Source organism: Anguilla anguilla, chromosome 5 (assembly GCF_013347855.1).
Source record: "Anguilla anguilla isolate fAngAng1 chromosome 5, fAngAng1.pri, whole genome shotgun sequence".
In the NCBI taxonomy this organism is placed as follows: Eukaryota; Metazoa; Chordata; class Actinopteri; order Anguilliformes; family Anguillidae; genus Anguilla; species Anguilla anguilla.
Window position 1 is genome coordinate 53,747,198 of NC_049205.1, and position 16,110 is coordinate 53,763,307.

General features: G+C 41.8%; 1 protein-coding gene across 7 annotated transcripts; it reads right to left on the reverse strand.

The window, feature by feature from the left end:
- Nucleotides 1-1,440: 1,440 nt before the first annotated feature.
- LOC118226900 (troponin T, fast skeletal muscle isoforms-like) lies at nt 1,441-14,748 on the reverse strand. Of its 7 annotated transcripts, none has more exons than XM_035416877.1 (15): nt 14,649-14,748; nt 12,131-12,179; nt 11,795-11,803; nt 10,822-10,841; nt 9,375-9,602; nt 7,759-7,776; nt 6,934-6,952; nt 6,653-6,698; nt 6,412-6,528; nt 6,222-6,299; nt 5,981-6,094; nt 5,669-5,778; nt 5,471-5,561; nt 3,863-3,903; nt 1,441-1,769 (listed from the first exon to the last, which is right to left on the reverse strand). In XM_035416877.1, the coding sequence occupies exons 2-15, from the start codon at nt 12,148-12,150 to the stop codon at nt 1,733-1,735; spliced, it is 948 nt and encodes a 315-aa protein (XP_035272768.1). In that variant the 5' UTR covers nt 12,151-12,179; nt 14,649-14,748; the 3' UTR covers nt 1,441-1,732. The 7 variants fall into 7 exon arrangements, with proteins under 7 accessions (XP_035272768.1, XP_035272769.1, XP_035272770.1 ...); XM_035416878.1 differs by lacking the exon at nt 3,863-3,903 and adding an exon at nt 4,797-4,837; XM_035416879.1 differs by having other exon boundaries at nt 10,822-10,836; nt 11,790-11,803.
- Between the last annotated feature and the right edge of the window lie 1,362 nt (nt 14,749-16,110).

A 16,110-nucleotide genomic window follows, 5' to 3' on the forward strand; every position in this document is an offset into this window, starting at 1 on the left:
ACCAGGAATGAGTATCAATGAAGTTAAAAGAAAAATGCGTCCATTTAAAGGAGAGGTGTTCAAGCTTATCTGAAAAATACTGGTGTAGCTGCAGGTTTTTGTTTTAGCCCAACCCTGAGACACCTAATTCTACTTAAAGTCTTGATTGAAGATCGTGATTAGTCATTTAGCTGAATCATGAATTATTATTTTATTTAACTTTTTTCATGCAAGTTAATTGTTACAAAACTGCTCTCATTTTTAGTGTGGGCATTTCCCACTGCTTCTAAAAAAACCTATCAGCATGTCTACAGTAGTAAGTAATCAAACAGTTTTTTTAACACATGAGTGTCGCTTGCAAACATTCCTGTCAATCATCATCTGTGCTTAATTAATGGCAATTACTTTATCAATTTACATTATTGAGGTGGTACAAATACGATAATTGTTTGAGAAGGGGCTTACCAAAGAGGCTAATGCAACCTCCAGCTGGCGAAGGACTGAAGTACAATGCAAGAAATCACAGGGAGACAAACTGGTGGCCCTATATATGATCGCATGTGGAGGACAAGGTTGTAAAATTATCAAGGCAAGATACAGTAAGGGTAGTTCAGAACTGACCCGACTAAACTAGTTGACTACCCTGAACTGAGTTTAACAAAAGCATTAAGGGAAGATTTTTTTTACATGTATATTGCTGTTGTGTGTACTGTATATTCAGTCATATGAGTTTGCCTGGTGAGTATATCTTTTGGCAAAGTTCAAAAACATCAAAAAGCCCTCTTTTATCCACCACTCTATTTATTTAGCGGCCCAGAACATATGACTTTGAATCATCAGTGTGGACAAACATGAACAAAATTACATAATTCATTCAAAATAAATCTGGAAAATAATGAGCAACCCTTTTGAAATCTTCACAACAGAATAATCTCTGATAACTGAAACCAGTGATGAATTTTCTAAATCTGGTTATGAGTAAACTTTATTAAAGGTGAAATTTACTGAGTGAACATTTTTACCATTGTTGTAAAATTACCAGAGTTACACACTGATTCACCCCATCTAAATGCTCAATGTACCATACCTCATGTAAGCCAAAAAATGTCTGAACATTTTAGAATTCAGTTGAAGTCAAAGTGATTTAGCAGAATATTGTTGTGTTTTTTAAAGATGCGTAACTAATCCAAAGTGTATCCAAGTATCATTATCAGAAGGGAGTGGCAACATATCTTAACCATGTTTCCCTATATTTCTGATAAATGAATCTCATAATATGGTTCAGTAATTGGCTTTAATGGCTAAGACTAGTCTGAGAAAATGGAGATTAAAAAAGGTCATCCCTTCTGCAGATGTGATTTTTATTTCACTACGTAATGTGGGGATACAGGAACTTTAAAGTGCATTCATAGGAAGAAGAAATTTTACTGAAATTGAACAAAAACTGATCAGCAGACAATGCAGAAGAGACACACACTTTATTTACAAAAATAATGAGAACCAAACAGCAGTCCAGGGTGAGAAGGCACAATTGAGGCTATCTCTAAGACAACTGCTAATAGCTGCTAAAGCGGACGTAACACCGTAACACCGATTAGACGGAAAGACGTCGAGAACTGTGAGTCGTTTGCGTGCCGTGGTTCTGGTGATAGTCTGGGTCGCCGTGAGGGGCCATTGTCCCTTTCCGAAGTGGTCCGCGCTCCAGGCTGCGGGATGGGGCCACGCTGGGGCTGAGGCCTCTTCAGCAGACGGCCTACTTTCTGCGGCGGGCGGCGGCTCCCTTCTTGCTGCTGTAGTACGGCAAGCACGCAGACACAAGCAGGTGAGACCGACTACGCGAGCCTCTAAGCGCACGTGCAGGCGCTCGTAGGCATTTTACTGCAGCCTTTTTTTGGGGGGGGGAGCAATCATACTAATCAATGTAATGGCTGCGTCTTGCTCTCACTCAAAGGTGGTTTTTAGAAAAAAGAGCACTCATGATTCGCTCCTCTGTTCAAACACTTTTAAATAAAGTTATTTGAATTTCCTTAAAGTTATTCAAGGTTCCTCTGGTGCAAACACTAAAGCATTAGTTTCATTTTTTTTAGGCCAAACCATAACTGTATGCCTGTCCCACTGCGACAACAATCCCAGTCAGGCAATGCATCGAAGGACTAATTTTCTTGCATAACCAGAGTGGGCAGACTGCTGACTCCCATCTGACAAGGATTTACTAGTGTGTAAACAGGCAGGTGATGCCTTGCCAAATGTGACCCTTCCTCCCTGGCTAACACTATAGCTAATTACATGCCACAGGGGTGAACGGACATGGCTGGTCAGCACTGGAATCACCAGGACTGGGTTCCAGATGGTGGGACATATCACAGTGTTACATTTGACATGGCTGTCATGGCTACACTCTATGTCAGACAGACTTGAGATCCAGTTACCCTGGCTATTCTCCTACAAAGCTAAAGAAGGAAGAAGACTGACAGGTGTTGATAGATCATCTTTTATGAAAAGGTGCTTTCTTGGAGCATTGCTTATTCTGAATAGCATTTGGACACTCTTTCATATCATCTGTGCTTAAATGCAAAGAGTTATTAGATAAATAAACTAGCTACCATTATTGATTCATCACTGTTCATCATAATACTATACATGCAGTTAAGCTTCATTTTTTTTTCTCTACTGAAGTTCATTACAGACTTCCGTCAGACAAAATTAAGTTAATAATTGACTTAATTAAAGACAATAACTGAAAGAGATAAAAGAAGACATGCTGGTTCCCCATGCCACATGCAATGCAGCACTTACCGTAATATTTTATCATCAAATTACACAAACTGCTACTCCACTGCTACGCCATAGACCCACGTCTGGCACTATGGAGACTCATGCAATATTTTTCTCCTTGGAAAAAATAAACGTCCCCACACACCTTTTGGCTACCGGCCCTAGGCTGCCCATTTGGAAGCGCACACGCAGATATAAAAGGCCACATAAACAACAGTTAGGAACACCCACTGAGGATAGTTTATGTGGAACAAAATTGCTACCAGAGTTTACCGAAAGCTTTGCCAGCACTGTATGCTCTTATATTATTAAAAATATGACATTGACCAAATGACCAAATATGACATTGAGTAAATTGAGAGAGTTGACTGTAAAAAAAACTGAGCTGAATAAATATTGTACATGTTCTAAGAATGCACATGGATGTTTTTAACAAGGATAATATTTCTTTGTATTTGCAAGAACTTGAAATTTTGCAGCAAAGCTATCCAAAGCCAATTTTGTTGTATTTTCTCTGCCTTTGACGATGCATGCAAAGACAGCAAAACAGAGAGCATGTAGAACACAGTTTCTTGCCATTGCATCACATAATGAGAATGTGATGTAAATGTGTTAGGTACCTACTGCTTGACAGTGTGAATAACACATTTACAGCTTGGATGAGAACAGGTCATCTTGCGTTTAAAATCTTTCCTTGTCAGGTTAAGCAGCAGTTGAGGGGTCAAGTATAATGGAAATGACTCATTAGAATATTTGGTCAATTTACATAGCATACCTCCTTTACAAAAATGTTCTATAAGACTTCCGTGAATCTCACAGAATCCTATAGTAAAATGGCCAGCTGATGATGACATTTTTGTAAGGCCCAGTGAAGCCGTTCACACACACTTCAGAGCACCCATGTCAAGTTGTGTAAGTGTACATGGATATGGACGTCAGTTAAGGTTGCTATTTAAAACACTATATGTTAATTTAAATGATGAAAAATGCATTTCTCAGGAAGAGGCTAAAGAGCGTTTCTCTCCGGCCTGGAAATGCACCAGATTGCCATGCTGCTATCTGGATGGGACAGATGGTTGGGTGGTGTGATATGAGCGGGGCTACTTACTGTTTCTGCAGCTCATCAATGCGGTTTCTGAGAGAGATGACCTGTGGACAACACAGGAGCTCGAGTTTAAAAGGAGCGCAGCACATTACCTGGTGGAATCCCGACCCTCACCTGTGAGAGGACCTCTCCGTCTCTCCCCCTCTCTCTCCAAAGGGGGCTGCCTGTGGAGCACGGCCAGGAAACCCAGGCAAAAACACACCCCTTGTGCTCTCAGATTCCTCTCAACTTTTACATGGTAAAAATGATTTGCCTAGATTGGCTAAATGGCCTGTTCTCAGAAGAATTCTCAAGCCTCATTCTTTTGTCTGACTATGCCAAGTCTGGGATTTTTCATTAAGACTACACAGCAGTATAATACATTTAAATCTAAAAAATATATATGTAACTATATTTTCTATGAGAAGCTCTCGTGGGGTGTATTTGGCCTGTGTTTCCATCTGATTGACAGTAGAAGTTTGAGGGGACAGAGACCTCCCCTAGTACCAGAAGACCCGGGGATGTTGAAAGACTGAATACCAGAGGAGTGAAGTCCTTTGCCTTGACCTTCAGGCTGACCAAGTCACTTACCTGTGGAGGCCTAGTGTCTGGGGGCAAAAAGGTCCTACAGTCTATTGTACAGACACCAAAGTGAAGGTGAAAACTGGAGCTACAGTCTGAATCACCGCTGACTAACTCTATCCAATTGAGAAGTTAAACATGAAAAGACAGAGCTGAAGAAGAACAAAAACCCTTCACTTTTTTGAAAATCTTCCGACAGGCGTAACATCAACACTGACGAGTACAGATGCTGCTGTCAGTTCCATCTTCCACGGTTTGACCTTTCACCTCTCATCAGATGCTGCCCCTTTTGCCCCTTTTCCATGGGCCCCTTAAAGTGTCCCATGCAGGCAGACCATGCGCTCCAGACCTCGGGCTCCTGCACCACTTTACTTACAATTTACTCAGCTCCTCCACTCTCTTACGTAGTGTTGTAACCTGAAGGAGATCAAAGCACAGCTGTGTTCATTAATATTAATTAAGCGCACGGTTGCGCGGACATCAGGACTTCTCCCTGATCTTACACAAGAAACTGAAAGCAGACTTTCCACTTTCTGTTCCACCTGAGAATCTGCTCACAAAAGCACATCCAGTTGGGTAAACTCAGCGGCCTATCTTCATGAAATTCAGAGCTAACACAGGTATTTCAACACAGCTGTGCTCTTGTGTGGAATGTTTAAATTGGAGATGCTTCTCCTACTACTAAAACTGATCTGATTCTTGGATGGATTCTTTGTTTACAACTAAAAATGATTCTTTGATCTCTCATTGTTGTCAGAAATAGTTTTTTTTCCATTTTCCTTTACCGTAACACCCATCATTGTTGCATAAACGTCATTCATTCATTAGGTGGAGTACTCTAGGTAGGTGTCTTCTGTCTTCAGAAAATGGACTTTTCCCAGTCAACTTCTTTTAAATGTCAGGAACGTCAGTAACGAGGGACTATGTTCGATAGAATGGTGGGAAAAAGCTGTAGGGTTTTTACAAATGTACAAAAGGATCATCATTTGGTCAGAAGTACAGAGAGATCATTTTAAAGGTCCGATCGTGACCAGCAGGGGGCAGGCTCACCTCATACTTCTGCCTCTTCAGTTTCTCCATGTGGTCAAACTTCTCAGCTTCCAGAGAATGCATCCAGTCCCACAGCTCCTTGGCCTTTTCCCTGGAACCCAGCAAGGGAGAGGCAGGTGAGCAGAGCTCCCTTTTTTTCGGCTTCCACGCCCTACATTTGCTCAGGAACACAACCAGAGAGGTCTCGGGGAATCTCACTTCAGTTTGTCCTCATTCAGATGGTCAATGTTGAGAGGCTTGCGTCTTTCAGCCAGGATCTTCTTCTTCTTCTCTCTCTCAGTCTGCTTCTTCCCTCTCTTTTGGTCAGCCTGCACTCACAGAGGCAAAGAGGAAGGCGTCACACATTTCTACTTCATGGATCAGCACTATAGCACGCAACTCGCATCTGCCTTCATGTTTTTCCTTAATAACTTTTTCATGGCCTACACTGGCTCCAGTGTCTACCGCAGAACTACCGGTGAGTTTGTTAGCTTAATCTATAGACCTAACAGAGGACCGTGAGAGGTTCACCTTCTGAAGATAGCTGCTGTAGTTTGAGCCCATGCTGGTCAGGGCTGACTTCTTCTTGGCGTCGTCATCAGCCTTCCTCTTAGCATCAGCCTCCTCCCTCTTCAGCCTCTCCTCCTGTGGAAGAGATTTCAACAAGGTCCATCAACAAACAAAGACCATCAACACCGAACAGGTGAGAGGGAGCACTGTGAATGTTGGGGGGGGGGGGGGGGGGGGCGGGCAGAGGTTCTCAGACACAGACCTCACGTCTCGCCTGGCGCTCTTTATCCTTCTCAGCCCGGATCCTCTGCTGCTCGGCCCTCTCGGCCCTACGCTTCTCCTGCGGGGCGACGCGCACAAAATTGTGGAGCTGTTACGCCACCACACCACCAGAGGGAGCAGTGCCCCCACGTGCCTTTAAAAGCTGGTCTGTGGAGAACGCGGCCACTCACAATTCTCTCCTTGAGGGCGATAATCTCTTCCTCTTCCTTCTTCCTCTGCTCAAAGTGAGCATCGATCAGCGCCTGCAGCTCGACCAGATCCTTGTTCTGACGCTTCTTCTGGATGTCCTGTTAAGAGCAGAGAGGATCACTGTGTGGTTAAAGAGTTAGCATCAAGGCTACTGGGCCCGCTCTGCCCCACACATTGTGAGACCAAGAACCGTAGCTGTAGTTGAAACGCAGCTTTACTCACATCAAAGTCCACTTTCTCCCCGTCTGGGATCTTAGGCGCGCTGGGTCTGTGGAGAATTGAATGACGCCATGTCATACAGTCCCCCTTGCTAGCCACACTAACGGATTTTCTACCCATTTATGACTTAAGATTTAAAAAAGCTTGGCAGTGCTAAACACCACATCTGCAACTGCATGGTGTGCATATTACGCATGCACACATGCAAATTCACCAACATAACTTCAAATGTATCTGAAACTGCAGTCAGTTCAAAACAGATGTCAGCTGAAAAAATTACTCACTTGAATTTTGGCTTCTCTTCTGTTGAGTAAGCATAAAATAAAAAAGGGACAGGGAATTGTTACAGGGTTAAAAATCCACATACAGAAAAGACATTAAGACACATTAAGCCTTCAGACAATATAAAATGCAGGTTTTAGTTTAACTGTTGACAATGTTGAGCTTATTTAGTGATTTATTAAATTCATAATTAGATTTAGAATAATTATGCTTTGAAACACAGCAAGTAGCAAGATTTAAAAACAGTAATAAACACGAAGTTTTACCTTTAATTTAAAGTTATTGTTATTACATGTTAGTGGTAGAACTCAGGAAAAATCCAAATCTATAAATTTTAATATTAGGCACCTTACAGAAAATTACACACAGGACACATTCATAGATGCTCATCAGTATATAAGTACTTAATTATTTCCTCGTAGGAAACGCAAACTACCATCTTGTTCTCCCTCCTCGACTGGTTTGGCGCATGTCATGCGGAGGGGAGAAGCAAAGCAACGATGGACTCTCTGGGCGGGGTCACTGTGCAGTGAAGCATTCATATTCTTTCACCCTTTTTTCCACTTTGTCATGTCTTCATCGGGCAGACATGGGACACCCAGATTGGGGATATCACTCTCTCTCTCTTTTTTTTTTCCTGAACGCAGGTGTTTAATTTAGGTCAGCCAAAATGGCGGTGCTTTCTCCCCCTCAGATTGAGGGAGATACTGGCTGGAAGAGACGGCATTTGACCAACAGTGCAGGCATTCTCTCACAACGGTGAACCCTCAAACGCCTGTGACGGCCCTACCGATCGCAGATGCAAACGAGAAATCGTGGCAACGTACCTTCCTCCTCATAGGCCTCTGCATGCAGCAAGCGTTGAAAGCAAAAGCGGAATAGACATCATTAGTGACACATTCGTGGGGCTTTGTACGCTGACGAGGCACAATTTCAGAGTCCCTCATAAGCACAACACGACTGAGCATTGGCCCAAATTGGGGTGTTTTTATCATCTTTATTTATTACTCTTTTTTTGCTTTTCAAAGGAAAATCTGAACATCAATTATAAAACTTAAAAATGTAAATTCATAATGATTGTATAACACCCCAATATGAAACACATGAAAAGCAGTCAATCTTCTAATATAAGTTAAAATATAAAATTTTTGTACCAACATAAAAAAGTGTTCAATGAGTTTGGTAACTCAAAGAGGACAGAAAAATGACCAGGTCACACCACTGGCTAATGCCCAATCAGTAATTTCCCAAAAAGGATGAAGGTGAGCAAAGTCAAACTTAAATTTCATTTTAGCCCACCCACACCAATTTACACAGATATGCTTACATTCCATCTGTTCAGACAGCCAATTATTTATACTGAAGCAATTTAGGTTACGTAACTTGCTTAAGGGTACAGCAGCAGTGCCATGGCTGAGGATCAAATCCATAACCAGTTATAAGCCCAGTTCTCAAACCGTGGTTCTACACTGCAGAAATTAACACTGCAGGTGTACCCCAGAGGTTTGCGTGACCCCAGAGACACACAAGGTCATTGCCTTTTGCCTTTTTTATTATTTGTTTGTAATCTTTTTTTTTGTCCCTTTGAGAATTACCAACACAAAACATTATCAATAACAACATTAAAACATTTATCAGAAGACAGCGTACTGACATTTAATAACACCAGGGCACAAAGGACAACCCACAGATATTCTGAAATCTCCCACAATTATGAAAAGTACACTTTCACGAGGCATGGCCACGCTAAGAGGATTGTAATAACTTTGGTCATACAATTGCAACTGGACAGGTTTTGCAGGCGTGTTGCATAAAAGTGGGAGATTATGCACAGAGAGGGCCTGGGCATCTCATTAAGACAGAGAGCATGACCAGCGGCAACATCAGGCTCCTCCACAGAGTCTCCAGGAAGTGCATCAAAATCACATTGTGGAAGCAGTTTGTGACCAGTGGCTAAAGTACTCTGTGGAGGAGGGGTGGGGGGAGCGGACAGAGGGGGGTTGGGGGGGGGTCAACATATACACGGTATAAACAACAATACACTTATAACCGTGTATAGGCTGAGGTTTCTTCATAGTGGCCGTTTATGAAGAGGAGGAACCTCCGGTGGCAGTGCTAATTTAGAGAAGACTACGGGTATGAGGACTGGTTATTGGTCAGACTGTCTGGGGACTGGTTATTGGTCAGTCTGTCTGGGGACTGGTTATTGGTCAGACTGTCTGGGGACTGGTTATTGGTCAGTCTGTCTGGGGACTGGTTATTGGTTAGTCTGTCTGGGGACTGGGTATTGGTCAGACTGTCTGGGGACTGGTTATTGGTCAGTCTGTCTGGAGACTGGTTATTGGTCAGTCTGTTTGGGACAGGTTATTGGTCAGTCTGTCTGGGCTGTGACAGGCGGAGTACACTGCTGACTTGGGAAGGAATGAATACCCATGCCACATACCTTCCTCATGCACCACTGGCTCTGGCTCTGGCTCAGGCTCAGGCTCGGGCTCTGGCTCTGGCTCGGCCACTGGCTCTGGCTCTGGCTCAGGCTCAGGCTCAGGCTCTGGCTCCGGCTCGGCCTCTGGCTCAGGCTCCGGCTCAGCCTCAGGGGCTGCCTCTGCCTCAGCCTCTTCCTCAGGGGCCACCTCTGGGGCCACCTCTACTTCTACTACCTCCTCGGCTGCGGCTATGGGGTGTCATGCAATGAGCCAGCAGGGAAAAGGAAGGCATTTGATTTTTTTTCACAGAGGTTATTGAATGCCATAGAGAGAGAGGGGGGGAGAGAAGAGAAAGATAAAGGCAACGTTAGCACAGGAAAAAAAATGAAACACTACTGTTTCTGTTACGAGAAAATGGAGGAAAAAATGGCAGTTAAAGTGACTGTGAGGACAGTTTAAAGGTGGAGAGTGCAGCAAGCAGTGGGGATAAAGAAAAGAGGTCAGTAAATAGTGAGAGAGATATATGCATATCAAACACTGAATGATGGTTTCCTACATACCAGAGATACCTAGGTTGAAAATGCATCACGATAAAAAATGTCAAATTTTTTAAATTAAAAAAAAAATTTTTTTTTTAAAAATCCTGGCAGTCTGATCACAAAGTTTCATAATGTTTTTAGAACCATTATATTCATTTACCCACTCAAGTCAGATATCACCCTTAACTGGCTTGTGTTTGACAGTCAATAAAAAAGAGAGAAACAAAGTTAATGTTAATTTGCTGTTTTGAGCAGAAGGCAGAAACAGGGGAATGGGGTGTTAGATGATCAATGAGTAATTCTCCACAATGTAGGGTTCATTTATTCCCCTGTGAGAGATTGACACTTGTGTCGTTACATTAATACACAGAAGCAGCAGGGAGTGAAGGGCTTTTTTTTTTTTTTAAAACTGAGGTTATGACCTTGAGCCACTTTGCTCTGGAGGTTGATCTTTTAAAAGTGTAAGCATGGGTTATTATGGACACAGATGTGAGGTTCACCAAAGAGGACTAAATCATCCAGCAATACAGGAAACCAAAATTAGAATATTCAGCACTAATCAAATGGACACAGTTACAGTCACACACATCACACCATCAAATAGTAGGTTTTAAAGATCACACAGAGGCAGCATGACACGTTTTATGCATTGTTCATTGTGTGGGAAAGCATAACAGTTGTGTATACTGTACAATATTCCTATGAAAGTGTGTCAAACAAACACATAGGTTGTTTCTGTTTTCACAAAGCAAGAACAATAAAACCACGGATATTTTAACAAAATTAGCGGACATGCCACATAGTTGGGGAGACAGCATGAGCAAAGCAGGCATCATCGTCAAACACAGTGAGAATTAAGGGTGAAAAAGTTGACAAATTAGTAATAATACAGATGGGCAAAAATTTTTAATTATCAGGGTTTTTTTACCTTCCTCTTCAACTTCTTCATTTTCCGAAAAAAAGCAGTGAAACATAACAATTAAAACTGAAACAAGCCTATATGTGAACACCACACAGTTTTATCAGATTGGATTAATATGGCCAAGCCCAATACATTGATATAGCATATGATATAGCTGGTGAAATGACATTGAATTAATGGTGCAAAGTTCAAAAGTTAAGTCTTTCAACACGCATCTTACATTCCAGATATAATGTCTGACATATCGCATCTCCATTTCAGAACGGGAGGGCCAAGCACTTTGAACTGGGTATCAGATGTGAGCTACTGTATAGGTCATGCAGTTATTCTGTGAGGACTGCACACAGCCTGGGTGGACAGTGTCTAAACCGGCAAATGGGCCTTCAGACAGAGCTGCAGGAGCTACGGCTAACAGAAAAATTAACATAAGAAAAGAATCTAAAACCTCCAATATTCCACAAATAATTTCCCTCAAAAATGAATAAATAAATGAGTTCAGTACCAACATCAGGAAAGAATAGTTTAGAAGCTAGGAGAGCTTTAGAAGACAGCAATGTCGTAGAACTACTTGAAGGAGTATTTCATGGAAATAAGCCAAACCTGAATTTGGCCATTCTATATAGAAATGTACATAATCACAATAGCAGTTAAAACACAAAGAAGGATTTGGCATATTATATTTATCGAGATCAAGAGCATTAGAATGTAAATTTGCATTATAAATGTGGTGAATATGATGCTCTGTTGCAATTGATGATTTACCATGATGATGATTTAACTCGCTACAATAACCCAAAGAGGGTTGAGACGATTAATAATTTCAGATACATGTGACTCCATCATCATAAATAGTCTATACTAGTCTACAGTAGTCATAATCTATGATCTATTGTTCATAATACTGAATAGAGAGATTAATTATTGTTAATATTGTAGTAGTAGCCTAAGAATATTAGCCTAAAAAGGTCTCTTACCTTCAACCTGTTCACTGAAAAGTAAAAGATGAAGAAAATAATTTGAATTAGCCTAAAAATCAGGTTTATAGCAGAATTCAAAATGATTAACTATACACATTATAAGTACATTCATAGCCTACATGCAAGACAACTAAGTCATAAAGACTGACAAGAATTATGGACTGTATTCCAGGAATAGTAACTACTTTAAAGACCACTTGCATCTCCCAGCTTCCATCTCGAAACTATAATATAGCCACAGATACAGTGTGCAAAGGCTGACAAATTATTTCCCCAAAGGAAAAACAATAGGCTATATAAATAAAGAAAATGAGGATGATTGAAGGGTAGATACTTACACTTCCTCAGCGTCAGCCATGGTGACAGTGGACTTTGCACCTAGAAACACTAAAGGAAGAGTGAGGGGTTAGTTTTGACAGCTCGGAGCTGAGCGCTAAGTGGTGCACTGCATTTATAGCTGTGGTACCGCTAACCAAAAAAAAAAAAAAAAAAAACCGGTCTCCTCCCTAGTCCAAAACGATCCTGATAGGTGAACGTTTCAAGCACAGAAACTACGATAGGTTGCTAAAAGATGTTCAATATCATGAGGTAGCCTACTAGTCTGCTCTCGGGATATGTATCAACGCCTTTCTGATGCAGCGCTATTGAGCCTGCGCTATTGACCCTTGGCCTGCAAAAAACGTGGGCCCTTGGAGTTGTAGTGCACCTGTTTCCAAAGCGTCTGCAGTGGCAAGTACTCTGCTCCGACATAAAATATATTTGCTGTCACACAGTAAGAAAGGTCTTCATTTATAATACTTATGAATGTTTTTTTTTTTTTTTACAGTAAGGGCAATATTTTCTTTATATACCAGGCGTTACGCCATCAAAATTTTAAAATCTATTGTTCATGACAAAAAATAAAATTTCTCGCAGTTTCCTCTACAAACACGGCTGAGATAACCAAATTTTTTAAACATATAGGTGCGACTGTTTAAGGTGTCGAATACTCCTTTCCAGGGAACGGAGTGTTTTACCCGTCAACCTGACCGGTTCATTTTCAGTAACGTAGTTCTAATTTAAGCATCCGTGGTTTTTTTTTTTTTTTTTTTTTTTTTTTGTGTGTGCCTGTATCGCATTTCGCAGTTTTAAGCGTGAATTGTGTTTAATTATGCAACGAAACTGTTCCTTCGGTAATCAAGGACAACGAAAATTGTATATTTTAATTGCACTTAAATGCATAATGAAATGTATAAATCTTTGCTGCACTTTTGAAATGAAATCCACATATAAATGTATCCCCACTCAGACTCAGAAGTATTCCAACACCGACAGCTGTAGATGTCTTTCAGAATTAGTCCATGATCATATTTCTCAGCGTCAGCTCCAGTTCTTTCTGCTGGAATAGCATTCATAAGCCCCATTCCCTTTCCATATCTGGCAATGACTAGCACAGAAAAGAAAGGTGAAAACTACATGGGAGCACACAGATAAACCACTGCAAAAACTATGTATTATTACGTTTACCCCCAATATCGTGTACATGTTTTGCGTATAAATAAAGTTTTGAAATAAATGAATAAAAACTCGGCAAAACGAACGGCGTTTGCAGTTTTCGTTGTGGAAACGAACAGAAACTGCAATTCATATTTTGTAATAAGCTATACTCCGGTGTTCGCATGATAATTTATTATTATAATCTTTGTTAAAGTAAAAACAAAACATCTTTATTTATATTGCACCTTTCATATCATAAAATGCAGCTCATAGTGCTTTACAAGAGAAACAATAGAAATCAATAATCTATTATAATCACGTTGCTCTATGCATTCATTTGGATTGACAGAAAAAAGTAGTCGGGTCATTCTTGAGTTCTAAAGGGAACTGCTTCTCTTCCTTGTGCTTAGTAAATCCTGTTCTGTAGTCCTCTGCTTTGTTGCATCATGCAGAGTGAGCAAGGTATTAGCCTGTGGACGCCGTGCATAACTCCCAGCTCTTAGTCTTTGTTATGCAGTAATTATAATTGTATTATCAGCTGCTGTCTGCTAAGCCAGGATTGGCATTGCCAGCATTGATACAACTTCGCAGAATTGTGACAAGTTTGAGGAACAGATTTGTAAATCCCAGGCTTAAAATACAATGAACATCCTGGACCTGACAAGATACCAAAAGTATGTGCTGCAACCAGTGACCTTGTAACATGCAATTCAAGTGATTCCATTTGGTGTATCCGCCATTGATGGTTGGAGAGTGCACAACAGCACGCCCTGGTAGTTTGGAGTGTCAGACAATCAATACACACACACATACACACGCACACATGCATGCACACACACACGCACACACAGACACACACTCACACATACATTCATACTCATGCTCAAATGCACATCAAGCAGCTGCAGGTACACAAACTATTTCTATGTGGCTATTGAATAGAGAAGGATCTGCATTATCCCTCAAAAACCAGGTTCAAAATCTATAAACATGCTTCGCAAGTTCACAGTTCACAGCACTACAGATTTTCCTTGCATCAGCTATATTAACAACTTACTTGGCCCTCTCACCCCTAGCTAGGCTGAAAGACATTTTCTCATCACCAGCATGGGAGCCAGCCAATCACTCAGCCAATGGCCTGTCTCATTTGAGTTCTTATTAAGATAAGTTGGCTCCCAGCGTAACCAGTCCCATTACATACTTGGCAAAAGCACTACAGACCAGCCTCCGCTTTAAAGCTAGAGTGAGAAAAGGCCACAAAAGTGATGTGCACATGTATCTTGTCATGGGTGGGGGGGGGGGGGGGGGGTTAGGGGGAAATCTCTGGCCTCAAATTTCCTAGGTTCTCTCCCTCTCTATCTCATTTTCTCTTTCTCTTACCTCAGAAAAGCTGAAAGAAGTGAGCTCCCTGGTGACGGAGACTGGCTGTAAGGTTCTGAAGACTTCCCGGAGCGATTAAGTCTTTCTGTTATAGTGATATTTGATCTCCTGAGGTCTCTTATTGGCTGAGACGGTCTCGGGGGCTGAAGGGGGGGGGGGTGGCCGGGGTCAGCACCTCACACTGAAAAAGGAGATAGGTTATGGTGGTGTGGGGAGACACAAGTTTGGTGAGGTGTAGCTAAGATTCCCTGTTGCTATATTTGTCGTCACTAAGAGAGCAGAATTAGATTAATGATCAAGGGAGTAGGTGGCATACATGCGGCAGGACAAGCAAAGATCAGTCTGCCAATTAGACCCCAGGGGCACAGGGATTTTGAACAGTTTTCAGTCAAAGCATTTAGCCAAAGACTCAGGATTTATGGCTACCTAAATCCTGATGTATGCATGCACATATGCAGTTTTTCCGACTGATGTATGCATGCACAGTTCAACAGCATTTTTATTTTATTTTATCTCTTTCTTTACTTGTTGAGCAAAGCTAAGTTAAAACAGATGTCAGTGAAAAGGAGGTGGGTATAATGTTTGATCATAGCTCATATATATATATCAAATGATATCCTAAAATGCTTGCGTCCCGTTAAGACCGTACTATGAATGCACAGGTAGTAAGCCAATGGTTTATTTCTACACAGTTACTGTAGAATGGCACACTTTTAAGAACCCTTGATCAGCCCAGACACACCCACCTCAAGGGCTTCCGGCAAATAGGAAGGGCTTCCCTGTAGATCCTAGCTTGGATCGGTCACAGGTTAGCACCCCCTGACCAAGTGGAATTGTGTGGAGTGAGAGAGACCCCCCCCCCCCCACCCCCAAGGCCCTAACCTCATAGCTGCCTGTAGGGGATGCTGCTTTTTAAAGAGGGGGGCTGTGGACACGGGGACTCCGGGACTGCGATATCTAAGGTGCTCAACACCCCCCTGCCTAGCTGACGATCCCTGCACACAGTCACGCTGGAGCATGCTTCGAGCGAAGGGCTCTGGTTTTATTTTTGGAGTGGCATGGAGACTGTCCCTTCCATTTGTAGTTAGGGTGTAGTTCAGCACAAGATGAGACTCCCCTTCTGACACTCCAGGCTGGGACTTGCAGGCAGCAGCCAGTGCCCCCCCAAACCAGCACTCACGCAGGTAAACACAACAAAATTCACTTTTTGTGCTTTGGCTTGCATACAAGTTATGCGTTGACTATTGTGACGTGGCTCCACGCTCATACAGATCTGTCTCTGAATCCGGCTTCAGCTCGACTGTTTCAAAATGTTCTTTTCAGAGTGAATTATTTCACTGCAGCATCAAACTTTCATTTAAAAAATAATAAAAAAGCAAAATATGCTTTTGAGAATTTCCTTTTTAATATTTATTATGTGAACGTTGAATGATGTTTATAGGATTGCATTACAATGAGAATG

Coding starts and splice junctions, on each gene's coding strand:
- LOC118226900 (XM_035416877.1), bottom strand. CDS start 12,150: ATGGCTGACGCTGAGGAAGT. Junction 9,603..10,821: donor TGAAGAAGTTGAAGAGGAAG/GTAAAAAAACCC, acceptor GACACCCCATAG/CCGCAGCCGAGGAGGTAGTA. Junction 1,770..3,862: donor ATTGATGAGCTGCAGAAACA/GTAAGTAGCCCC, acceptor GCCGTACTACAG/CAGCAAGAAGGGAGCCGCCG.